Source organism: Ambystoma mexicanum, chromosome 11, assembly GCF_040938575.1.
Source record: "Ambystoma mexicanum isolate Mex_15411 chromosome 11, UKY_AmexF1_1, whole genome shotgun sequence".
NCBI lineage: Eukaryota > Metazoa > Chordata > Amphibia > Caudata > Ambystomatidae > Ambystoma > Ambystoma mexicanum.
The window spans coordinates 185,618,802-185,646,225 of NC_090934.1; the positions used below are offsets into that span (position 1 = coordinate 185,618,802).

At 46.3% G+C, this 27,424-nt stretch overlaps 1 protein-coding gene across 25 annotated transcripts in view; it reads right to left on the reverse strand.

Moving 5' to 3' along the window:
* The window catches only part of LOC138503201 (mucin-2-like), a 1,598,433-nt gene that overhangs the window by 777,421 nt on the left and 793,588 nt on the right, over nt 1-27,424 (reverse strand). For 22 of the 25 annotated variants that reach the window (XM_069622774.1, XM_069622776.1, XM_069622767.1 and 19 more), the window contains 3 exons: nt 21,116-21,160; nt 20,316-20,408; nt 4,322-4,384 (listed from right to left, as the gene is read on the reverse strand). The exons of 2 other annotated variants lie outside the window; for them this stretch is intronic. In XM_069622774.1, coding sequence (XP_069478875.1) covers nt 4,322-4,384; nt 20,316-20,408; nt 21,116-21,160 — 201 coding nt within the window. The remainder of the gene's footprint in view (nt 1-4,321; nt 4,385-20,315; nt 20,409-21,115; nt 21,161-27,424) is intronic. One more of the 25 variants, XM_069622766.1, reaches the window with a different exon arrangement.

A 27,424-nucleotide genomic window follows, 5' to 3' on the forward strand; every position in this document is an offset into this window, starting at 1 on the left:
TTACAGATACAGACCACAAGTGCTGGGAGGGGAGGGGGGGGCAAGGGGCAGTGCAAGGTGCAACTGGACATGCAGGGACCTGGGCCCAAGTTCAGAGGGTGGCCAGGAGACCAGTGCGTGGAGCAGACAGGTCATCAGCAGGGGAGAGGAAGAGAGAAAGCCGAAGCGAAGAGGATGGTCTTGAGTTGCTTCAGGAACCGGAGGTGGTTCTTCTCAAGTTTTAGAGAGGCAGGGAGGATGTTCCAGAGGGAGGGCCAAGCCAAAGATAGAGATCTGCCCCCAACTCTCTGCTTGGAAAGACTACTGACCCTCAGAGAGTTGGAGGTGGATGAGCGGAGAGCTCGAGTAGGGAGATGTTTAGAAAGAGACAGTTGCAGGTAGTCCGGTCACAGGCTCCAGAAAGCCTTGTGGACGATGCAGAGTGTCTTGAACTTGATCCTTGCTACCACTGGGAGCCAATGAAGAGATTTCAGAGCTGGAGCGATATGATGCCTGGGCTTGAGGCCAAGGACAAGTCTTGCAGTCCTGTTCTGGATAAGTTGCAGAGGCAGGAAGATTTAGAAAGAGGCTGTTGCAATAGTCCAGCCTACAGAGGACCAGAGCTCTGGAGACAGGGAGCTTCTGGGGGAAAGTGAGGAAAGGAAGAATACCTCTGAGGAGGTGCAGCTGATAGTTTGACTTCTTAGTGATGTCAGAGATGTGAGCAGAGAAGGAGAGGGTGGAGTCGAAGATGACCCCAAGGTTCTTAGCCTCACAGGTGGAGCAGGAAGAGGTCCCAGAGTGGGCGGCCAGGGCGAGAAAGGAAAGGAGGGATCTGGTGTTCCGATGAGGAGGATCTTCATCTTACTGGCATTAAGTCAGAGATTATTGGCAGCACACCACTCCTGAATTGTGGACAGACAACTGGAATTAGAGAAGGAGTAGAGGTGGCCGAGAGGAGCCTGAAGGAGAGCTGGGTGTCATCCGCATGACACTAAAAGTTGGAGCAGTGAGCAGCGATGCAGTGGGCAAGAGGTGCAAGGTATTGGGTGAACATCCAGGTAGAAAGGTTAGACCCCTGAGGAACACCACATTGACGCCTTCCCTGTAAAATGGTGGATCATGGAATCCACCTTGACATTCTCTGCTAGATAGGTGGCCATATCCTGGACCGGATACCTTTTTGATTGGAGTGCAAGGATTATAGTCTTCTCTAGGTCCACCCATCACCTGTTAAGTGCTTTTTGACCTGAACGTAAGACCGGAAATGTGTTTGAGGAGATAGCATCATATCTGCTGAGATAATCCCTTTTCTCTTCCTCCACTTTGCCATCTGGCAAATCCAAAGTTCCCATACATTAGCAAGGTGACTTCTTGTTTGAAATGTACTGTCCCTTAGCATCTGGATCATCTTCCTTAACTCATATTTTCTGCTGCCACTGTGCTCTCTCTTCCTTTACTGCAGCTGCCACATTCCTCTGTTCTGGGGCGGGAGGAACCAGGAACTCCTTTAGCTGCCCCTCCACCTTTATGGACAGCAGAGGAAGGTATCTGGTCCATCTATTGGATCTGGTCCTTCTAAGTGAATGTTATGTATTGTCATGTTATGTTATATGGCATTTGTATAGCGCCGAGTGCCATTGGTAGGGCCTCAAAGTGCTGTGGGTGAACGCCCTTGGAGGACCGAAGGTATGAGAACTGCTAAGAGGATTTTAGAATGTGTTTGCTCATATTAGCCAGTATGAAGGTAGGTAGGGGTGGCTAAATCCTTGCTAGAGACCAATGGATATCTGGCTGGTGTATGGATGCTGAGATGGGCTGTCTGGAGAGTAGGCGAGTCAAGGAGACTCACTATGTACCCAACTAGACCACTGATTTCGTGGGCCTTAGCTGCATTCTAGCGAAGGAGGTGGTGTGCGATGTGAGTACGAGCAGTGGATTGTTTCAGATGTATGAGTGTGGGTGGTCATGCTCCGGGAGGGTCACGGCTTTCTTCCATTGAGATGGAGTGCGATACGTACCCAGGAGTCATGGCTGGTGTGTAGTTGCGATGAGTGAATGCAGATCATATCAAGCGGATCGACTGGAATCCTTTCTGTGCGTGCTTGGTGCTTGGTACTGTTTTGTTGTCTCCTCAAATGATTCATCGAAGCCCCCACCTGCCAGTCTGGGGGTGATAGTTCACCATGAGTTGGACTAAGTCTGTCAAGATGCAGAAGGGAAGAGCCAGGTCTTGAATGCCTTCCGGAAGGTGAGGTGGTCTTCAATGTGGCGAATGCTAGAAGGGCTAGAGTTCCACATGGTGGATGCTCGGATGGAGAAAGTGGATCCCCACCATCATGAATGAATGTGAAAGGAGTGGACTGGTCACAGAGTGTCCCTGTATTGCCTGCTCCACGCATGCCTCAAATTACTCCTATGACTGGAGTATGCAGATCTGTGCAGAGATTCTGTGAAATTCTCACTGTCTGGGGAACGGGAAAGGGATCACCTATTCCGCCTCCATTCAGCATTCATACTGCAGCGACAAGGATTGCATAGCCACTAGAGAAACCTTCAGAAAATTCCAAGCAGAACCACTGCACTACCTACCTGGTGTGCACGTCTCTTTAATCAGCCTGCCCGCATTCTTCCCAGGTCATGTGCATTTCCTTCTCATGATGTCACATTCCTGAAGACAGTCCACGAAAAGACGCCATCCTCTAGCACTGAGCTGTGCATGCTGCATCTATAGAGAGATCAACATGGTCCCCTGAAACATTCGGCTTTGCTGGATGCTTTAGGGGCCAGCAGTCCACCAATTCTCCTCCCCTTTCTACACTGCATACCAACTGTGCGCTGGAAGCTCCTTGAATGGACACGACCCAGCTGCAGCCCATCTGTTTCACAGAACGAAACAATCAGGAGGTCCTGGGTCGCTGCTGCTCCTTACATAATTAAGGGAAGGGTTAGATAAGGAACTACAGTAGTCTGGGAAGATAGGCAAAGAAAACTCCTGTGAAAATATTCTGAGGATCATCATAAAAGTCATAAGTGAGGATTGCAAAAAGGGAGGGGTCCTAGGGTAATGCTGTTCCGCTTCCTTATGTGTTTGTGTGTTTTCCACAAGTCATGCCCATATCCAAATGATGATAGCAGTAGACCTCTCGGGTGGGACACAAACTATTAAGGCAACCTCCCACTTTCTTGTCACAGATATACCCCGCATTCTTTCATAACTAGAAAATGCATCTCTGTGGGTATGGGAATGGGGGGCTTGGTTGCTGCTTTGGCTTACCGCATTTGTAAAGCTAGAAGTGGTCAGGCTCTCTGTGAGAATTATTGACAAATCTTCTTGTCTCCTATGGATGCAAAATCTGTGAAGGGCTTTAGTGTTTCCTTCAACCAGATCCCAACCCTAAAATCGCGATCAGTTTGTTATCAAGGATATACTTGTTGAAAGTGATAGAAAATGATACGGTGACTTTCAGCATCAGGAGTCTCTTGCATGTTATTTATTTACTTATAACATGTGCATTTTGCATATTACAATATTGCTTGGGTCACAGTACCAGGTGATCAAAATATTGGCCGTAACAATAACCAAAGCAGGAAAACATGAGAATCGAAATGGAATTCGGATAGCAGGAGAAAAGCCGAGCCTTGATGTCTTTCTTGAATTAATAAGTCTCAGATGGTGCCAGAGAGGTTGATGCAGAGTTTGGGTGCTTGGGTGAAAAACGGCCTGCGGGATGGTTGGAAGTGGCTGTTATAACTACGTGGGCGTTGGAGGATCCAAGTGAATACGCAGGAGTATCTGGAGAGAGATTGGGCCATGCATATGGATTTCAGATAGAATTATCTAAGTTTGTTTCTGACACAAGTCGGTGGATGGGAATCAGGTCAGGGATGACGTGCTCTCATTTCATATGTCCAGGTTCATTAGTGGTGGTATTGCTCTCAATTTTCTCAAATCTGCCCAATCTGCATTCCAGTTGTGACCATCAATGCATTTCCACTACCTTCTTACACTCATTCATCCACATCTGTCCTTGTCTTTGTAGATCAATTCTTGGCATATCCATCTAGTTGTGGCCATCCATCCATTCCTTCATTTGTTCATCTTTGTAAAGCCTCCCACTGCTTCTCTTTGTTAACCCATCATTGTATCCACTGTTGATTTGGTCATAGGCTCATCAAGCCTCTCACCTTTAGCCATCAAATTGATTTCACTTTCATACTAAGATCCCAAGCCCACAGCCCCTATATAATATGCTGTCTCCAGCACCCAGCATTTACAGTTCCAAGCACCATAAACAATCATCATCCTTACAAAATATAATCTGATGGAACTTGCATTTACCTGTTGATGTTCGTTCTATCACTGGTGTTGTTGTTTCTGCTGTTGTTAATTCTGTTGATGTCACTGTCATAGAGAAGCATATTTTTTATTATTATTATCATGGTATTTATTGAGCGCGTACTAGATTCAAGCTTTAGTATACAACAATACAGATGCATAACGGAGTGCTTTCAGAAGTAACAACAGATAACCAGGCCACAAAATAAGAGAATGCGAGAAGAAGGAGATGAACAGTGGCATGTTTAGGCTCTCTAAGAATATGGGAAGCTGTAATGTTAATCACATGACTTAAGTGTGCATGATCAAGAGCCTTGCAGTGGGACTTTATAGGGATTCTGTGTAGGGATGTGCGCATCCAGCTTTGCTACAAAGAGCGTAGGTTTTTTTTGACTGACAGCTTTTGCGGATCCCATCCTTTTATGCAACATATATTTTACATGCTGAATTGGATTTAACATACATAGCTGACCTAACTGCACTTGTTCCTTAGAGATTTGGATGTATGATATAGAATAATGAGGTGGTGGAAATTACTTGATTCATGGAATTTTAGGCAGGCTGAATATTGAGTCTGAGCGCATTCAGCGCGCAAAACCCTCTGCGTCGATTCATGGAATCGACTTTGCAGGCCTTTTCGGGAACCTCCGGGGACTTTGTGCAGGTCATTGAAGGCTTTGGGTTCTGTCGTACGCTATGCACGACACTCCACGCAGGGTGTGGTTCAGGCCTGTGCACTGATTTAAATAGGGGGCAGAACATGTATATTCCCTTTTCCCCATGCAGAATGAGGAAGAACGAGCAAGAACATGGGCGGTCGAGGGATGGGCCATGCGAAGAAAGCGCATGCACAGCACTGCACTAAACCAAGCGTATTCATGGATTTGGCCGCGCAATGTCATGTCAGGGAAAACAGCACGCAAAGCTCCTGAGCAGAGCGCAACATGCGCAACATGAAAGCATCTGCAAAGTGCCAATTGCGAATCACAGCACCAAGGTAAGGTCCGATCGGGATATGAGGGGTGAGGAAATGCAGGTTGGGGTGCCAACCGCAGTTAGGGGTGCGCATATGAAGATTAGCGTGGTGCAGCCACAGTTTACGGGGGTTCGCACGCAGATTTACCAGGCCCCAACTACAGTTATTAAAAATATGCATATTGTCGGGCTGCTGTTAATAGGTACAGGAGAACCCATGCAGTGTCACCGGGGTGCTACCTTGGTTGCGGGGGTCAGCACGCAGTATTGCCAGGGTGCATGAGGTTGCAGAGGAGCAGGGTGCAAAGAATGGTATATGTGGCTGTATTGGCTTTGCCTGGGGGCGTGTCGGGGGAGTTTCACTGGCAACTCGATTTTCTTTGCGCATTGGGTTTGTTTGCCACTTAAATTCCATGAATACGCAGAGCATGCAAAGCCGATTTCTGCGGGAAAGCAGGGGCATTGCGGGATCTTTGCACGTTGTCTATGAATTGGGCCCTAAGTGAATTAGCAAGGAGAAGTTGTCAAACTTTACATCGAGAAATCACCTTACTTAAACACATTAAAGACATCTTACATTGTTAGGCCTCGCTAGAACGCCTGAGCATCCAGAATCAATTCTTAGTGGTGCTACATATCTTTTTAAGGGTTTATATTTAAGAGAAGATTTGGGCAGTCTGAAAAGCACGGTTAATAAGTATCTGCCTATCTCACAGCCTCTGGGTGTAGACAGATACTTGGAAGGAGTTCCACATTTTAAGCATTGCTGATTGTTGACACAGTTCAGATTGGATTTACTTCAATGAAGATGACCGGGCCAAAATGAAAGAGAATAGTTCTGAGCTTAAATGCCCACAGGTGTTAATTGGTTTATCTTTTCCGACTTTCACAATATATAGAATGTGTTTCAATATTAGAATTGTTTAATTGGAATCTTGCTGAACTATGGTTTAATCTGCTATTGAACACATTTCTAACTTCAATCCTTGTTATTAGGGAGAAGGTAATTTATGAATATGGCAGAATGACGTAAGTAATTAATAGTCGTTTTTATTTAATGTTACTCTTTTTAGTAATTGTTTACTGTATTGTGGTTGATGAGTGTTTATTAATCTATTTAAAATTGTTCTTTCATGGCGCATGATATTCTGAAATAAAGAAAGGATTGATTATGAAATGCAATGTACAGCGGTCTTACATTGTGCTCTTCTGCCATTTTGTTGGGCAGACTGCATGGTGGTAATGGTAAATCATGGGGTATTTCCAAATGCTACCTGTTTAACCACTTTGCATAATCATCGATATTTAAGTAATTCCATTAAGCAATACTACCACCGCTAATACCGCCAAACTCTTGTGATGCCCACAAGTGTTGTAAACATCATGTTGTCAAAAAAGTAGTGAATGTAGGGCGTGTTATAAGGAACTACTGGCACTAAAGAAATATCATTATCCTTTAGATAAATGTATTTATTTATGTATTTATATTTAATATACTCATAGCCAACATGGCTTGTGTATATGCATAAAAAAGGATAGCTGTGGAGGCAGTAAAATCACAATTTAAACAGTTCATCAATACAGTAATAAGCAAGTAAGTCACTAAAATACCGAAAGTGAAGAAGATAAGTAGATAAAACAAAGCACAACTATCAATAGAAGATACCTTTTGATAAATTATCTAAAATTTCTTGACATTTCATATAAAAGGTAACCATAAAATACATAATATTTGAATCATTGCCTTCCATAAATTTATTCCACATACATGATTCATCCAAACAGTCCATTTCATTACTATAAGATTTGACATATCTATTTTTCAACATCGTTAGGCTTTCACAATTAGTCAAAATATGCTTGAGAGTTTTATCAACATTTACATCACAGAGGCGGCACAAGCGTTCAGATCTAGTGATCAGAATTCTTGCACCAGCTATCTCTATTACAGAGCACACATTACATTTAAGCAGTAGATATTGTCTGATGACATGGCTGTCTGGATAAGCAAACATGTATCTTGGTAAAGATTCACGCACCATCCTATACGGTATGAAGGGGCCACTATTTACATTAGTAGTTAGCTGGACGAGGTTGGACTCATAGCTATAGCAGCTTAATTTATTTTTTAGCCATCCTCTACGAGATCGCTGCTTGTCTTCACTATTGTGTCTATTATAGGTTGAGAACCAAGTTGTATAGATTTTAACTAACTTTGCCAAGGTACACATACTCTCAAATTGATCCAGGCCAACACACGCGCTATGGAAACTAACCATAATGGTACCATTATCGAGAGACAGTAATTTCACATAGCCCATTGTTACCCTAGATATAAACTCAGCCGTAGTACCTTTGATATTGAACTCTAAACGTAGAAGTTCAACAGCCAAGCTCTTAGGCATTCTCAGTAGTATTCACAACATCTTGGCTTTAAAGAGATTTAACTCTTTTGTTAAATTATGGCCCCAAAGGTACACTCCATACATCAGTACAGGGACAATCCTAGTAGAGTATAGTAGCAGAATAATCTGAAGTGACCACCCCCCATTCCTTCCTATAAAAGAGCTTAGCGCGTGAGTCAGCTTCATACACTTACTTTTTGTCGCACACCAGTGAATATGCCATTTAAGAGTTTCATCAACTATCACACCCAAATATTTATATTGTTGGACACATGCGACCGGTACATCGTCGAATTTCCACACAAAATAGGACGGGCTTTCTTCTTTTTCCCCTTGAAGGGCATAATTTTAGTTTTGCTAATGTTAACACGCAAGCCATTTGTTTTTGCATAGATGTGCAGTCCATCTAACAGATTTTGGAGACCTCTTGGGGTATGATCTTATAGCAATAGGTCATAGGCATACCCTAACCAATTTATTTGCTGGGTTCCAACCTTGACCGGGTTAGATTTTATATTATCAAGGGTATTTACAAAGTCGGCTAAATATACATTGAACAGGGTATCTGCCAATATGAACCCTTGCTTGACTACCCTACTTGTGGGAAAGGTGTCGGATAATTTACCCTGGCCATCAAGGCGCACTGTGACACTAGTATCATTGTGCAGTAACATTATCATGTTTGACAGGCCTCGGAAATGTTCCAAGCTGTTAGTTTGGCCCATAGGCTGTGGTGCATGATAGTATCAAAGGCTGCAGTAAAATCTATATAATCTATATATGCACCATGCATATTGCAGTGACGTCTGGTCCAAGCATATGCTACAGCAGATTATGAGATGTACTGGATTTAGGACGAAACCCGATCTGGTGTGGAGGAAGTATATCGTAGTCATTAATCCATTTGTTTAGTTCTATTAATAGTACCTTGGCAAATATCTTTGCGGGAATGTCTAGCATCGCGAGCACCTTATAATGTGCGGAATGAGCCCAAACTCCCTTTTTATGTATCTGTAAAATGTGGCTTTTATTCCAGGAATCGGGTAGTATGCTACATTCCCCACTAATACTGCCAAACTCTTGTGTGGCCCACAAGTGTTGTAAACATCATGCGGTCAAAAAAGTAGCGAAGGTAGGGCGTGCTAAGAGAAACTACTGGCACTAAAGAAATATCATTCTCCTTTAGATAAATGCAAATTAGATAGCTCAAGCGCATAACCCCACATCCGGGGCATCAACCCTCAAAAATAAATACACACACATTTTGCTGCTTTTGTAACCCTCCCCCACCCCTTGCAATCCATGTCAATCCTCTTCTTTCAACCCCCACCATGGCCTGATACCTCGGGTGACGGTCTTATTGAGATGAGGCGGCGAAGGCCACACGTAGCAAGCGTTTTATTTAAATGTACTTTACTTTTTTCCAAGCAGGTGGAGGAGGGCCTGTGTTTTTCCCAGACTGGGTCTTAAAACACAAAGCCGAGCACAAGTCAGCCTCTTGGCCCTGGCCAGAGCCCCACCTGGCTTGTCCACCTGTGCTCTAAAATGGTGCAGAAATGTACAGCTTAGTCACAGCATGTTGCTTCTACTTTTCTAAGAAATATGTTGGATTCTAAACATTGCTGCCATCTCTATCTTCCTACAGACAAAGGGTGCTGTTAAACGGTTACCAGTCAAATGGTCGAAAACATTTGGTCGACAGACAATTTGGTCGACACCATTTGGTCGAATGCCAAATGGTCGAATTTTTTTTTTTTTTTTTTACCCATTTTTTGGTTTTTTTGGGGGGGGTTCCCCCCCCCCAACCCCCTTTTTTTCTTTTTTATTTTTTTTCCCCACACGAAAACCCACAAAACACATATATAAATTAAAAAAAAAAAATTCGACCATTTGGCATTCGACCAAATGGTGTCGACCAAATTGCAGTCGACCAATTGACAGGAAACCCTGTTAAACACAGCAAAAGTTCACCATTTTGTTTAACAAATCTCTGCCCTGTTACCCATATCCACCAGTTTCTCTTGCGATCCCATGTCCCTGAGGTAAACTCTTTAAATGTCACCGGACCCATTTTTAAATACTGGATCTGCTACTGACTCTAGGGAACATTATCCAAGGACACCTTAACAGCGCACCTCACAAATATGGAGACTACCTCGTCTTCACAGATACTTCAGCACCCCAACACAGACTCGCCACATGCCAACACACCTTAACTGGAGCCTGTGGGTGTCTGTGCACAATCTACTGCCAGCATTGATCCATTAATGGAGACTACTGCCTCTTGAGTGATAATGCGCAAAGGCATACATTATAAGTTACTCACCGTAGTGACTAACGTACTCTTAGTCCATAGTCCCCTTTCCTCCATAATGTATGGGCGTCCCATCCAAGGGATGGGAGACGGAACCTTTTTCACCAGAAAAAACCTACTTCCCCTTTAAATTTAGAGGCGTGCTAGGGCGCGGCCCAGGGAGCATGCGCTGCCCTGACTCCACCCTCCGGCGCCACACCTCAGTCCCCATTGACACGTCGACAATAGACTTAACATTGCCTAATGACACCAGTATTATTAGGGGGGTGGTTGGTGGGACATATGGAGGAAAGGGGACTATGGACTAAGAGTACATTAGTCACTACGGTGAGTAACTTATAATTACTTTTACGTCCCATCCCCTTTACTCCATACTGTATGGGCGATTACAACTGATTGTAGTCCCAGGGTGGAGAGGAGACCCTCCTTAAGCAAACAGGTTCCTAAGAACTACCTGTTTGAAAGCCGCATCAGATCTAGAGCTGGCATCCAAACAGTAATGCTTGCAGAAAGCCGAGGGAGAGGCCCAAGTGGCCACCCTGCTTATGACTTGCCAAGGGACATGGTGCTGGAATGCGATGGCCATTGCCTTGGCCCTGACTGCGTGGGCATGCATGTTGGCCGGGAGCGGCTTGTGCTAGCCCTCGTACGCTTCCTTGATGGCAGAGACCATCCAGCGGGAAATGGAGGTCTTAGAGGCCTGATAGCCTGGCCTCGAGCCTCCGAAAGTGACAAATAGAGCGTCCGACTTGCGGAAGCCTTTGGTTCTGTCCAAGTAGAACTTTAGGGCTTGCCTGACATCCAGGCAGTGCATCACTCTCTGTGCTTCGTCCTTGGGATCGGGATAGAATGAAGGAAGGACTATTTCCTCGTTCAAGTGAAAAGCAGATGGAACCTTAGGCAGAAATGCCAGGTGCGTCCGCATCACTACCTTGTCCTTGTGAAAGGTGGTATATGGTCCAGAAGCGACCAGCGCCTGTATCTCGTTGGGTAGAGCCTAGCAAGACCAGTGAGATGTTTCTTGACTATAGGGTTGGAGGAGAAAAAAATGCGTTCCTCCAAGCTCCTGTAAGCCCCAATGGCTGCAAGGTATGTGCGGCAGGTGTCCACCTGTATTCCTGAATGAGCGAGGTGCGCCGAAAAGGAGAGTATGTCGTCCAGATTATAGGCCAAGGGGTCGATTCCCTTGTAGGATGCCCAGTTGCAGAACCTGATCCCTTTGCTTTTGACATGGGCCCTGGTGGCTTTGCTCCTGGCGCCCTGTATGACCTCCAGATTGGCCTATGAGCGGCTAAGGTGCCGAAGCGTTACCTGCTCAGGTACCACGCTGTGAGGGCTAGTTTCCCTAGCATGGGGTGGATGATTCTGCCCCCCTGCTGTTCCAGAAGATGTGCTGGGCCCGTCGGGAGGTGTATCGGGGGCACCTCCGAGAGGCTGAGTAGTTCTGAAAACCATGGCCTTGCCGGCCACCATGGAGCTATCAGAATGATGAGGAGTCAGTGAGACTCCTTGATCTTGCAAATTACCCTGTGGATCAGGGGGGTAGGCGGAAAGGCATAGGCTTTCATGCTGGTCCACTGGCGGTGAAATGCGTCGCCCAGAGATCTGGGGCACTGACCCTGCCAGGATGTGAACTGGGGATACTTCTTGTTGTGCCAGGTGACAAAGAGATCCACTTGGGGGTGACCCCACCTGTTGAAGATCTCTTGAATAACGAGGTGTTTTAGCTGCTACTCATAATTGTCCGCTCCCAGCCTGCTGTGCCTTTGCGCCTCCAGGTTGGATTCCTCCGGGAGGTGGACTGCCGAGAGGTAAATGTCATTTTCCAGGGCCCGTTTCCACATGCTGATCGCCAGTCTGCACAGGAGGGGATCTGGTGTCTCCCTGCTTGTTGACGTAGTACATGCTGGTCGAGTTCTCTCTCTTGATGAGGACAACCTTTCCCCAGAGAAGTAGTAGGAATGCTCTGAGCGCTAGTCAGATGGCGTTCAGCTCCAGCCAATTGATGTGGTATTCCTGCTCCTGTCGAGTCCAGGTGCCGTGGACCGAGAGATCATCCAGGGTGGCACCCCAGCCCTCCAGCGAGGAGTCTGTGGTGATGGTGGCCTGCAGAGAGGGCGTCCGAAAGGGTTTGCCCGTCTGTAGGTTGCAGTCCATGGACCACCAAGTTAGGTCCGGATGGAGAGATGGAGGAACATAGATCATCTCGGATTGCGAGCCCCGCTCCTGATACCATGAGGCCGCGAAGTGCAGCTGAATCATTCTCATCTTCAGTCTCGTGTGGAGCACGGCTAACAGGACCACCGCCAGTAGACCCAGAAGAGGATGTTGGTACCACCATGCCGAGGTCCCCTCTCTGCCGAGGAAGTGGGCAGTGGCCCTCTTGATGGCTGAGATTTCTTCCTACGAAGGGAAAACTCTCTCGCAGCACGTGTCCCAAATGAGTCCCAGAAATGTCAGCGTCTGTGTAGGGTGCAGCTGTGACTTCTTGAGGTCGAGTGAGAGGCCCAGGTCATGCAGTGTGTTCAAAAGGGCATGGGAAGAGTGGCGAATCGCATTCGGAGATGTAGTCCTGACGAGCCAGTCATCGATGTATGGGTAGATTTGGAGGCACTGCGCTCTGAGGAGGGCCGCCACAGCGTTCATGTGTCTGGTAAAAACCCTGGGGGGTGAGTTGAGGCCAAATGGAAGGACTTTGTATTGGAAATGGTAGCCCAAGATCCTGAACCGTAGGAAAGAATGATGGGGCTGTCAAAACGGGCCTTCTAGGTACGCGTCTTTCAGGTCCAGGGAGCACATCCAGTCTCCTATGTCCAATGTCTCTGCTATAAAAGCGGGAGTAACCATCTTGAATTTTTGCTGGGGTAGGGAGAGGTTGAGGGTGGAAAGGTCCAGCACAACTCTCAGGCCCGCCTGGTTCTTCTTCTGAATGGGTGAAAATCCTGGAGTAGAAGCCACAGCCTCGCTGGGAGGCTGGGACTTCCTCCACTGCCTGGCTCTCTACGAGCGACCGGATCTCTGCCAAAAGAGTTGCTGTCCCAACCTGTGGGAGTGGGGGGGAGGAAGAAGGAGAGGCTGGGATAGGAGGGTGGCACCCCATGGATACTACAGAGAGGATCCAAGGGTCCGCGAAATTCTGGCGCCAGAATTGTGCATGGAGAGGAAGCCTGCCCCCCACCAGAGACACGTGGACCCGAAGGGGCATGTCATGCCTTCTTTCCCTCAGAGGCTGACGCTGAGGAGGGGGACTGGAAAAGCCCTAACCCCCCCTTTTTGTTGTTTTCGCCAGTTCTGGGATGGCAAGCGGTCCGGCTGCCTGGATCTGCGTTCCTGGAAGCACAGAACCCTCCGTATGTACGACCCTTCTCCGAGCGCTGCTGAGAATGGGTGTACGACTTGGGCATGGTCTTTGTAAGAATGGATAAAGACTTCGTCGTTTGTGAGCTGTTCTTCTTCTTGTCCAGCTCTTCGTCCGTAGAGGAGTGGAAGAGGCCCCCCTCGAACGACAGATCTAGAATGTGCTCCTGGACATCAGGTTTCAATTTCATTGCCCGGAGTCAGGGTATTCTCCTCATGTCCGTGGCAATGCAGATGGCACGGCCTGAGGTATCGATATGAGCCACTTTGGATTCCATGAGGTCATGCGCCACGAGCTTGGCTTCCGCTAGCTGCCTTAAAGCGTGATTGGCATTGGGTGGGGAGTTCCTGGAGGAAGACTGCAATTTCACGCCATAACCGTTGGTTAGCGGCAGCAAGCATGGCATCTGCGTTGGCCTGACGCCGGTGCAAGGAGGCGTTGGAGTAGATATTCTTGCCGTACGCCTCCAAGATGTTCTCCTCCTTGCCTAGCAGTGCCGCAGAGGAGGAGACTGCGGGCAACTGAGGCTTGGAGAATAGTGATGCTGCAGCGATCGCAGAGGAGTGTGGCTGAGGATGGGTCGAGAGCAAGAGTGTATCCCCCTCCATCTGCCTGTACTTGGTGTCCAGGCGTCGGTTGACTGGCTGGACTGAGTGGGGCTTGAGCCAACCCTTCTTGGCCAAGGAGACTACATCGGTTTGCATTAGAATCCCTGTGTTGGCAGAGGGGCGTCTTGTGAGGACTTCAGCCAGAACCCCCTCCGCTGGCTGTTCGACCTCGGGTTGGGGGTGTTAGGGAGAATTCTCATTCTATGGCTAATTTCCCTTACCTATAAAGTCCCCCAGCACCTTTGCTGGATTTGAAGGGTTTGTTTCTTTTCTCCTGCTAAGAGTGAGACTCTTTTTCCCACTCTTAGACATTTTTGCTATGTGTGTTCTAGGCTATTTTTGAGTTTAATGTCTATGGGGTTTTTCTCACCCCCATAGGAACCATCTTGATTCACATGTGTTACACAGCACCCTCAGCGACCCCCAAACATAGACTTCATACCCTGGGACTGACTACTGTCTCCCAGGGCATGTAAAGTCCCCATTGACTTTACTAGTCAATTGTTGTGAACTAAACCAGTACAACCCATCTTACTATGGAGGTGCTGGAAAGGGTTAATAGTTTTTCCCTTATGTTCATTTTCGAGAGGGTACCATACAGTCCCTCTCTCAAAAGTTTCTGGCTGGTGGCAGTGGTTACTGCCATAAATATTCGACCGCAAATATTTTCCTATGGGATTTTCCCATTGTTCGAGGCCACCACATTTTCTGACAGCCTCTAACATACCGCCGGTTTATTTTTATATTAACTTTACCCTGGTAGGTTTTATTTGCCAGAACTTTAATATAAATTCTTTCTCGTGGCTTTCTATAAACTCATAACCCAGGTCGGGGATCCTTTGTTCGTGCGTTTGGCGGTCTTCCACCAAGAAGCCCTCCTTTCAACGCCACTGAGTCTGGGGTCGGTCCATTGTGTGGGAGGGGGAGTAGGACCCCTGGACAGAGTTGCCTCAGCAACCCATGTCGCACTCTATCCTGATAGGCTGGAGGGTCTCTCACCAAGATGACCACTCCACTGTGTGGGTGACAGCTAGGCTGTATGAATGGGGCTCTTTTTGCATAAAAACAGGGTCCTGAGGACTGGAAGAGCAAGACGTCGCCACTGGAACTAACAAGCCGAAGAGGAGAGAAGCCAAAGACATCTGCAACGACTGAACCACCGGTGAAGCCCTGCTGCAGCGTCTCACCACTTTTCTCCAGACGACGAGAGAAGATCTTCATCTGTAAGAGCCTTCTTCCCTTGAGCTGGTGGGACCAACCAGTTTGCCAATCGTCTTCCCGGACCCTCCTTGGTCGATACACCAGTACCCAGTACTCAGAGGCCGGATAGCCAGGCATCAGTCCACCCGGACCGCGATTTAAAGGAGCGTACCTTTTATTCGTCGGGCAGCACCGCAGCTGGTTTCATCCCTGGGTAATGCAGTAACTCGAACCTTCCTCCATGACGAGAGCCTCTCTTCCTCTGCTGGATCCCCCAAACTGCAGGAACTACCAGGAACAACCGCCACCGCAGGAGCCACTTCTTCATTTTAAAGGTACATTGTTCCGCCAGGCAACCCTTTCTCTACAGTAGCACTAAAGGTGTTTTAAATCCTTTACCTACCTGTTGGGGTGGCCGCCCCTCTCTCTTAACATTGTCTTTCGCTTTCTGCATCCACCTTTTCAAAATCGTTAACCAAAGACTTGACTGCAGCTACAAGAACATTTTGCTCCTGGGCTCTTGCCCTGTACCACTGACTCTGGCACAGACCTACTGACTCTGGCTACATTTGTTAGAACTGCCTTCTTTAGATTGATTCTCAACTAGAACTGTGTTGGTGCACCTACTTCTTATAACTACCCTTTTCTTCCCCTTTCTACTTGTGTAATGCCATTTTGCTCAGTTTTCATTTAAGTATATTTAATACTGATGCACTGTTTTGCTTAAAATGGTTCACAAACTAATGGGAAGTGTTGCTAGGGTGTGTAAGAAACTACTTCTATATAACGTGTGCTTTCCCTCCCTTGTGAGAAATTGCTAGAGTATCCCTTGTGTGTAGTTTTCACTGTGCCATTTTGCTCAGTTTTCACTCTGGTTCACTTGGTCTACAATTTAAATAGGGAGTGTGTATATTTTTCCCTGACTTAATTTAACTTGCTTGATGACTGTGATAAATGTGTTTTACTAGAAGTGTATAAAATAAATATATATATACTTTTTATTACAAAGCTTTGGTCAGTGTTTTCTTGTACCATAGTACAGTAGGCCTATTGTGTAAACCCTGAATACTGCTCATCTCCCTCTTGAGATAAGTCTGACTGCTCAGCCACTGCTACCAACTAAATTTTTGTGGTACAGACTGATACCAAAGGGGATGTATTGCTCTCACCTGTAGTCTTAATGTTCTGTAGTGCTCCCTAAGGGAACTGCACAGGATTCTGCCTAACAGGGGGAGGCCCAGGTACTCCACCAGGCCAGCAAGAAGTTCATGGAAGGCCCTGGCTGAGGATGCGTGTCCGGATCCTCCTCCTCGTCTGTATTCTGCAGATCTGGAGGATCTTGTGGAGGAGGAGGGGTAGATGGCGCCGGAGACTGGGGTACAGGAACCACAGCCAGAGGCTGAGGAGGCGACAGAAGTTGCAGAGTTGGCTGTGGATCCAGAGGAGGCGGCTGCACTGGGCCCTGGGGGCCCGATTATGGAATCCGTGGTGCATCCAGCATGGTGGGGAGGACTTCCCTGACTGCTTCTTTGATGATAACCCCCATCTGTGGAGACCTCATGAGGCCGAGAAACTTCTCGAAGAGCACCTCCTCACTGGCCCAAGAGGTGGCAGGGGGTACCAACAGGGTAGCGGGGGGCTGCTGGAGTGGCTGCATACCTTGCCAATACAGATGCAAAGGAAAGTTGCCCTGCGCAAATGAAGGGTAGAATGTAGGCCACGTACCTGGTTGAGGCAAGTCCCACCTTGACACTCGTTCTCATTTTCTCTTGCATCTGCCCATAGCTCTTCTGCCATCCTTTTCAAGCCCCTGAAGGTGCGGTCCAAGATGACCAAGTCATCAGCATATGCTAGTGTAGAACAGCATTGACCGTCCACCCTTGAAGGACACATTCCTACTCTATCCAGGGCTAGAGGCAGATCAGCCGTGTAGAGGTTGAACAGTAAGGGACCACAACCACATCCCTGCTTAACTCCCCTACAGCTGGCAATCGGGGCAGTTAAGGTCCCCTCACCGTTCAACCTCACTCGGACTGAGTTGTTCTCATGAAGCAGCTTTACGAAATAAAGAATGTAATCTGGGCAACCATAGATCTTCATATGTTATATGGCATTTCCATTGGTAAGGCCTCAAATCGCTGTGGGTGAACGCCCTTGAAGGACTGAGGTATGAGAATTAATAAGAGAATTTTATAATATGTGGGCTCATTTTAGCCAGTATGAAAGTAGGTAGGGGCGACTAAGTCCTTTCTAGTGACCCATGGAGATCTGGCTAGTGGATGGGTGCTGAGATGGGCTGTCTGGAAAGTAGGTGAGTCAAGGAGACTGACTGTGTACCCAGCTAGACCACATTTATTTGTGGGACTTAGTATGCATTCTAGTGAAGGAGGAGATGTGCAATGTGAGTACCAGTAGTGGATTGTTGCAGATGTATGCAGGTGGGTGGTCATGCCCTGGGAAGGACACAGCTATCTTCCATTGAGATGAGTGTGAGACGTACCCGGGAGTCATGGCTGGTGTGTAATTGCGATGAATGAATGCAGATCATATCATGCAGATCGACTGGAATACTTTCTGTGTGGGCTTGGTACTCAGTATTGTCTTTTCTCCTCAAATGATTCATCGAAGCCCTTACTTGCCTGTCTGGGGGCGATAGTTAACCCATGAGTTGGACTAGGTCTGTCAAGATGCATAAGGGAAGAGCCAGGTCTTGAATGCCTTCCGGAAGATGAGGTGGTCCTCAATGCAGCAGATGCTAGAAGGGATAGAGTTCCATATGATGGGTGTTTGGATGGAGAAAGTCGATCCCCCTATGATAAATGAATATGGAAGGAGCAGACTGGTCACAGAGTGTCCCTGTAATGCCTGCTCCACACATGCCTCAAGCTACTCCTGCTCCTACGCCTGGAGTATGCAGGTCTGTGCCGAATTTCTATGAAATGTTCCCTGTTTGAGGAACAGGAAAGGGATCACATATTCTGCCTCCATTCAGCATTCATACTGCAGAGACCAGGACCGCATGGCCACTAGAGAAACCTTCAGAAAATTCCAAGCAGAACCACTGCACTACCTACCTGGTGTGCACGTCTCTTAAACCAGCATGCCCGCATTCTTCCCAGGTCCTGTGCATTTCCTTCTCATGATGTCACATTCCTGAAGACAGTCTGTGATACGCTCCATCCCCTAGCACTCAACTGTACATTCTGTTTCTATTAAGAGGTCAATGTGGCCCCTTCAAACCTTTGGCTTTGCCGGATCCTTAGGGGCCAGTAGTCCACCAATTCTCTTCCCCCTTCTCCCCTGCATACCAACTGTGGGCTGGAAGCTCCTGGAATGGACACGACCCAGCTGACCCCATCTGTTTCACAGAACAAAACAATCAGGAGGACCTGGGTTGCTGCTGCTCCTTACATAATTAAGGGAAGGGTTAGAGAAGGAACTACAGTAGTCTGGGAAGATAGGCAAAGAAAACTCCTGTGAAAATATTCTGAGGATCATCGTAAGCATCATAAGTGAGGATTGCAACAATGGAGGGGTACAAGGGTAATGCATGCTCTGCTTCCTTATGTGTGTGTGTGTGTGTTTTGTACAAGTCATGCCCATATACAAATGATGATAGCATTAGACCTCTCAGGTAGAACACAAACCACTTTCTTGTCACGCATATACCACTCATTATTTTATAACTAGAAAATGGATCTCTGTGGGTATGGGAATGGGGGGCTTGGTTGCTGCTTTGACTTTTCCCATTTGTAAAGCTAGAAGTGGTCAGATACTCTGTGAGAATTATTGATAACTCTCTTGTCTCCTAAGAATGCAAAATCTGTGAAGGGATTTAGGGCCTCATTACACGGACGGCGGTAAGGGTTAACGGTCACCGTTAATGGTACCGGTGACCGTTAACCCTTACCGCCTTACTACGAGGTCCCTTTGCGGGCTGGAGACTTTAACGGCTGCTTTTTGTAGGCATTAAAAACCCACCCGCAAAGGGACCAGGGAGCTAATTATGGTACCACAATTTGCGGTGCCGTAATTAGCACCTTCCCCATTCCCATTATGCCCTATGGGACAAAAATGGGAATGGGGAAGGGGGAATTACCACCCCACAAACCTTGGAATAGGGCGGTAATTCCCCTTTCCTCCAAGGCGGTGCCAGTATTTTACCGGCATGGACCAAGGTGCTAATAGCACCTTGGTCCACCGCCGTCCGTGTAATGAGGCCCTTAGTGTTTCGTTCAACCAGATCCAAACCTTAAAATCAGAATCAGTTTGTTATCAAGATTATACTTGTTTAAAGTGATAGAAAATGATACGGTAACTTTCAGCATCAGGAGTCTCTTGCAGGTTATTTATTTATGTATAACATGTGCATTGTGCATATTACAATATTACTTGTCTCACAGCACAAGTTGCTCAAGATATGGACCGTAACAATACCCAAAGCAGGAAAACATGAGAATCAAAATGGAGCTCGGATCGCAGGAGAAGAGCAGAGCCTTGATGTCTTTCTTGAATTAATAAGCCTCAGATGGTGCCAGAGATGTTATTCCAGAGTTTGGGGGCGTGGGCGGAAAACTGCCTCCGGGATAGGGACGCAGGAGTATCTAGAGAGATTGGGCCATGCATTTGGATTTCAGACAGTTTGTTTCTGAATAAAGTCAGTGGATGGGAATCAGGGCAGGGATGACGTGCTCTCATTTCTTATGTCCAGGTTCATTAGTGGTGGTACTGCTCTTGATTTTCTCAAATATGCCCAATATGCATTCTAGTTGTGACCATCAATGCATTGTCACTACCTTCTTACACCCATTCATCCACATCTGTCCTTGCTTTTATAGATGAATTCATGGCATATCCAGCTAGTTGTGGCCATCCGTCCATTCCTTCATTTGTTCATCTTTGTAAAGCCTCCCACTGCTTCTCTTTGTTAACCCATCATTGGCTCCACTATTCATTTGGTCATAGGCTCATCAAGCCTCTCACCTTTATCCGTCAAACTGACTTCACTTCCAAACTAAGATCCAAAGCCCACCACCCATATATAATCTGCTGTCTCCAGCACCCAACATTTACAGTTCCAAGCACCATAAACAATCATCATCCTTACAAAGTATAATCTGATGGAACTTGCAGTTACCTGCGAGACTTGTTGTTGGAACTAATAATGTTGATGGTTCTGCTGTCGTCGTTGTTGTTCTTGCTGCTGTGTGCGTTGATTCTTTTGATGGCACTGTCATAGACAACCATATTTATTAATCATGATTATCATTATGGCATTTATTGAGCACGTACCTAGCTTCGAGAAGAAACGGAGCACTTTACAGAGGTATACAACAATACAGATGCATAAAGGAGCGCTTTTCAGAGGTAACAACAGAACAGATATACAGCGGGGGGGTAGGACACAGAGGGGCACAGAGGAGGAGTACAGCTGTACCGGGTGGCGGGGAGCAGAGTGGCGGGTGGCGATTCTCAATGTGTATTTTATTGTTTCTACCAATCATTTATTCTTACGTCGATGCACCATTTCATACTCCCGAGCCTCTGCCCATTTGTTCATATTTATCCATACTTTTTATGACCCTGCACCATGCTCCTTTAACTTCCCATAATCTCTCTGTTTCTTCCTGTGCACTGACCTCCGTCAGTCCATTCTTCTATAACTCGACTGGAGACAGCATGATCCTTTTCATCCGATTTCCTCCTCCAGCTATGTCATAAAAGTTTCACCACTATTCCATCCAACTCTGACTATCCAGCCATTGCTCCATATTGCCAACTGCTTCGTGCCTATCCCTCGCAAGGGCTCCACTTTTGATCAGTTTAAGGCCCAATAAATCTCTCTTTCTTACCTACCCCGCTGCCTCCACCGTCCATCATCTACATCACTGCCACCATGAACTTTCAGGACAATTATGAAGGGTAATCTGTAGTTACCTGTAGTCGATGCTGTAGTTACTATTTCTGCTCCTGTTGTCATCGCTGTCGTTGTTATGATGCAATAGAAATGGTAAAATAACCACACATTAGTACACCAGTTAGAATACACCTTGAGAACATTTATCTATCACCATTTTATCTCTTCCATAAAACCTCATAGATCAATTACCAAATTGACTCTGGGTAGAGGTCGCTTTGATAGTGTACATCAAATATATGTTAAACAGAGGAAGATAGGGTGAGCTAGGTTGTTGAGTGGAGCAAGCTGGCCAATCATTATTAGGGTCCTTCGCTAACTTAGTACAGCATGAGAGAGACTCACTTGATGGATAACGAATTTCAAGACACATTCGCCTGTAAATAACTGCTGCAGTGCTGGGACCATCACTCAATGTTGCATATAATTCCCTATAATACCTATGGAGCTTAATGTGACTCCTGGTTCTCTCACCCTACACTTTTAGTAATACCCTTGCATCATTATTCCAATTATTAAATACTACTGGCTAAAGATATATTTCCAAACACACACATGGCAATCAGAAAAGGCAAACAGATTAATAAAAGTATTTGGTATGTGCTCCTGAATAAAAAAATATATTAATGCCCAAATAAAGGTTTCAGCCAATTAAAATTAAAACATTTCCAAGTATAAATTGTGCAAGCTGTAATCATTCAATGGGGGACACATCAGGCATCCTCATATCAGGGGCCATAGTCATACAGAAACACTGTGCAATATGTAGAACCCTGTACTTTATTTACAAATTAATAGGCCAATGTGCAAAATCTGTATGGGAGAGACAATAATAAAAGTAAAGCATTGCGTTAGTAATCAGAAACAGATGTTCATTATTTCAATGTAAAGTCTTTTGTGGGAAGCTTGTTTTGGTGAACAACATACTGTGAGGGGTCAGTAATGTGAGGCAGACAACTGCTTGTATGTTTCTCAGAATTAAACATTTTATTAAAAGAAAAAAATGCAAATAAATCCTCGGCAAACCTACTCTATCAGGGAGTTCCCTACCTAGTCTAAGAGTTCGGGGAATCACTCCTAACAGAAACAAACTTACCTTCACACTAAACAACAAAACATGTAAAGTAAATAATCAACGACATAAATTAATGAATAACAAACAACCAGTAATGTGGATGTCCTTCACCTGTCCTGGGTAAATCCCTTTCCCAGGATTGTTCAAAGTCAATTTCCCTGTGTTCAAACGGAAGAGTAAAGTCTTGAACCAGTTCTTGTAAGTTCCATATGAAATACAAGTTCACCAAACAAAACTCCGTTGGTAACAGTTCTTCAGTTTTTAGTTGAAAAGATACGTTTCTAATTCCAGCCAAGGAAATAGCACCAATGGTAATCCTGGATGTCTTCCTTCCAAGATTGCTTTGCCACAGTTCAGAGAATAGATTAGCTACTTCTTCTACAGTTCTACAGGTGTTCATACCCTCTGCAGTACTTCTGGTATAATTGTCAGGATGCTTCCACTTGGGTTGTTGTTCTCCTCTTAACAATCACCTTTCTACTACTGTTGCTATGGAAACAGGCTCCTTGGTTCCACAGTATCCCACTACTTCAAACAACTTCAATGTGACATATACTGACAGTATTATACACAACCACACTTCTGGTATTTCTGCTTCAACTTTATAAATTAGAATGGTTAGGCATTTTAAAGACAAGACATTTTGACCTCTACAGGTAGGCAAGGCACTCTTCTTTCCTATGCTCCAAGAAAAAGGCAGCCTCTTTGCCTCTTCAGTCTGCCTTACTGCCCCCAAGGATAACGTGCCTCTGCTTCCAGACTGACTTTCACCCAACTTCAGCAGTCTTAGCATTACAGGTTATTTGCTCAATCTGCTTCCAAGCACCCAGTTCCCTTCCCCAGATTTGTACACACTGTTCTGTGTTTAAAAGATATTGGGCTGTCATGATCTCTGCTTCCAAAAGGTCAGGACTTACCCAACTCCCTTGGAAGCAGACCCATAACCCAGGTTCTGAGTGCCAACCAGTCCCAATTGGGACCTTTTGGACCCTGTCCTGGCGCCAGTGGCACCAGGCTCATAAATATGCCCAGTCCCAGCGCTGGAAGCGCCGGGCTCATAATGCTTGGGTGCACTTACCTGCAGCAGACCATGCTGCTTACTTACCTGCCAGTTGAGCCTCTAATCCTCTTCTGTTTGGGACTACTTTTCCTGTTGGGTGGGGCAGGAGCCACTCCCTAGGTTCAGAATACTGGAACTCTTCTGGAAAGCAGGAACTCTTTTCTTACCTAGGCGAGGCTGTGGAAGGAGACACCTAAGCACTACAAGAGGCTATTTAAACCACACCCGATGGATGAATCTTGCTTTGCGTTATTCTGCATCCTCTGCAGCAGAACGCTCATCGTGTCTTCTGCATCTGATCCTGGGCCTAAGGGAAAAAGGCTTACCATCCTGAATCCAGTCTTCAGCAACACCTATAAAGACAAGAAAGAACAGGTTAGCATTACGGTCTTCAGTGACAGCGCTTCTCTTACCTGGTCCATCGGCTGTCACCAACGCCTCGCGCTGCATTCCGGCATCTGAAAGACAAAGGCTTACCTACTCTTCGCGTGCTCCGGAGGTCTTCGCATTGCATTCCGGCATCTGAAAGACAAAAGCTTACCAACGCTTCGCTCGCTCTGGAGGCCTTCGGCGCTGCATCCCGCATCTGAAAGACAAAAGAAGGTGCGTTTAAAGACATTGGGTAACTTTATTACTCACATGCCATTACTCCTTCCCACGTCGAACCCAGTGGGTATTCCGGCACCCTTCAGCAGCTCCGAACTTGTACCTGCAAGATAAAAGGACAGTTAGTGCGCATCGTGAAGCAGGCAACAAGCGCTTACTTACGTGCTTCCAGGCGCTTCTATTTCTCACACGGGTTCCATCCTTAACTCACTTCAGCCCTTCATCCGCCATCGCCGGAACCCTGCAAAACAAGAGACATCATTACAAAAGACTTTTAAAGACATTTGAAATACTCAGAACTTACCGTTCGTGCAGTAAACGACGGACAGCAGTCCTCTGAGGTCAAGAGGCCTGCACCCTTATCCAGTGAAGAAACTGGTTACGGCACCCTGCCCCGAGGCAGATGGAGAGCTTGGCGTTCACTTACCTAAGGTGAGAGCATTAACCTTTGGGGTTCTACAGGAGAAGAGAAGGGGAAGAAGAGAGAGACACCCAATAACCCCAGTTCATTAATCCCATATTTTCTATCTGCAGACATCTTACTCTTCGAGTCAGACATACAGTGCACAGAGGTCCAGCCCAAAGAGCCAACCGTGTGTTACACATCACCTTTGAAGATACGGTATTCGCCCAGTCAAGGCCGGCGCCTCTGCGGGAATCAGGTGAGCGTTACAGGGCCCCATTATAACTGTGCCAGTCCGGTAACAACGGTGCCGGTAAGCCTAACAGCACCGTTGTTACTGGACCGGCACACTACAGGTCTGCTTGCCGGAGTTGCTGTACCCGGAAGGTGGGACCCTGCCGGGTACAGCGGCCACAGTAAGCAGACCTACATGGAAGCACCGGCACCGTTATTAACGGTGCCAATGCTTCCGTGTTCCCCCTTCCCATTGAGTTCTATGGGACCCAAATGGGAATGGGGATTAACATTTACCAGCGCCTGACTTTCCGGAACGCTGGGATCGTAATCCCCCGGCAATTCTGTCAAGCCAGGTGCGGTAAATACTGCAAGTCTGGCAGCAACCTGCCGGTTTTACCGGCACGGCTACCGCCGGACTTGTAATGAGGCCCATTGGTTCTTAGGGTTCAAAGTTTCAGTCTTCAAAGGAAAATCAATTTTAGGCATACACAACCACTCTTTAAGGTAGATCTTCAACCTTAAGTGTCTAAGGTTTTGTAGTCCCACATATTAACACGGAAGGACTTTCTACTCCAGTCGGGAATCACAATAGGTCATACGGGACCATCCTGTGATGCTGTAAAATCTTGTAACACATGTGAAGGTCGCTTCAGAGTTTTTGGAGTACTTTAGAAAGTGTTCCCTGCAACTTCTCCGATAACATTTAAAAGTTCGACAATGGGAAATGAAAGGCGTTTCTTCACATGCGAGCACTGTAACTTTACTAGAAGTGCGTGTGATACATTTCCATTGTAAAGAATAGCTTTCACAATGACAAACAGTTTATACTCGCTTCTGCTCTTACTCAAGCCACTTTAGAGCTGGTAACAATTACCAGCAAGGGTTTAAGAGTGTAACTGAACGCCAAGCTTCACTCACCGGCTCCAGGAACACTGCAGTTGTGGACTGCTTCACCTTCCCAACTTCTTCTTCTTCTACAATGGCTTTAGGCACACTTGGGACCCACACCCCTCTGCAGCATGGGTGTCTCCGGTCCGGCCACACCAACTGGGAGTCTCCTGCACTCCTCTGTCCCTCGGCTTACTTCTTGCTACGGGCCTCAGCCTTCAGCATGGTCACGGCTCTGCAATTACAGCCACTAGCCACACCTGGGAAGACTTTCACTCTCAGCGCGTCTCTCTCAGTGCAGCCACGGCAAGGCAGGGTTTGTGAACAAAGAACCAAATTTGCAGGTGAAATATGCTGTCGCCACATCCCAGCGTCCCGTAAATCATCACACTTCGTCATGAACTGCCATCCTTGCTCTTCTCCTTCTGCTACTTCTGCCAGCCTTCCAGCTCCTGCTCCAGCTCCTCTCTCCTTCTTCCTGCTGCAGCCTTTTATGCCTCTTAGGTAGGGCAATTGATTTCAGGTGCAGGCCCTTACTGCTAATTCTATGTTAAGACAGGAGGCAAGCATTATGCTTGACTTTCTTTAATACTGCAACTCACAACATTTCAAAAACTGAACATTTAAACTTTTGTTTTGCTACTAAACTAAACGAAAAGTTCAAGAGTTTAAAGGGTTCAACTAAAAACACTACAAATCCCCATGAGCTCCTTGTCCATCGTATTCCTAAGGCTCCCACTGACCACCTATCAGAGTTGGGGTCCAATATAAATAGTCTCTGATATGGGTCCTTTCCTCGTTCCTTTTGCTGCAGCTCACGAGATAAGTGAATTTCACCTTATATTTTGCTGTCACGTGTTTCTGTGGGAATTACTTCAGAATAGAGATATTGTAATGAATGTTGACCCTGGCGGGCTAGCATGTTTAGTTGGTTGCACTGTTTTATTTTTATTGAAAGGATTGTCCTCGTATTTCACGCGTGCTCCCACGCGCCCAATCTATTAGATCTCTCCCGAGTTATACCACTCCAACCTCCTCAGAGTGAACGCGCTCTCATCAGGCAGCCGGCCCCGCTTTCTCCTCCCACTTTCTTTCCCGTTCTCTGTGCCCCTTAGCACCGGCAGCAAAGGAGACAGCATTGGGACCCAGAGGATCGGGCTGCATATCGCGCCTTACCCGACATCCTCTGGGTCCCCGCTTCAACGCTCCATACTAACGTTCCAACTGAGAGAACACGACACGCTACGTTGCAGCAGGAGAGAGGGTAACCAACTCAAAGTTAACAAAAAAAGTAAGATTTACAGAACCGCTGCATGTCCGGTCCTGAACTCTTTGGTCCGCAGAGGCTGCTGAACCCCACAGTCTCCCAAGAAGGTGTGAGCAACAACTGTTCTAACTTACAGCTGAAGTTCCAACCCCCTCAAGGGAAAGGGGAAGTGGAGAAAATAACAAACGGCACAGATAGCTCTCTTCATACAGGCAACAATCTGCAGAAAGAGAATAGAAAACAATGATTACTCTCTCATCAATTTCACTGGTTTTCACTGAAACCCCCAAAGAGATTTTTCATACCTGTGCATCCTCTGCAACTTGCTCAGAGGATAACAAATGTGCTGTGTTTAAACTCTTCAGTCATTATAATTATTGAACTTCCAAAAGAATCTTCTTTCTTGCTCAGAAAGTCTTTTGAATATCTTATATTTAAGAAAATACAATTTAGACTTCCTTTGAGTGACTTTTAGTCCAAAGTTATTCACCAGCAGTTAAAAGAGTCATAGACTTGCTGTCATCACTTCTCAGTAACTTTTGAATATGTGAAAATGAAGTAGAATTATTGTCTGTGTTTTAGCGCTTGCTTCTCTTGTTGTTCTTTTCAAGAGATTTCTTGACTAGTGTATAAAGTCACTTTTGAGTGAATGAATGTGATGTTACTTTGAATGGATTTTCTTTAACATGGAGGATTTACTCCTAGCATCACAGTAATATTCAAACCCGAAAAAAATACTTTAACCTGAGTTCTACTTCCTGCTCAGCTTTTAAAGAATACAAATCAACACGGT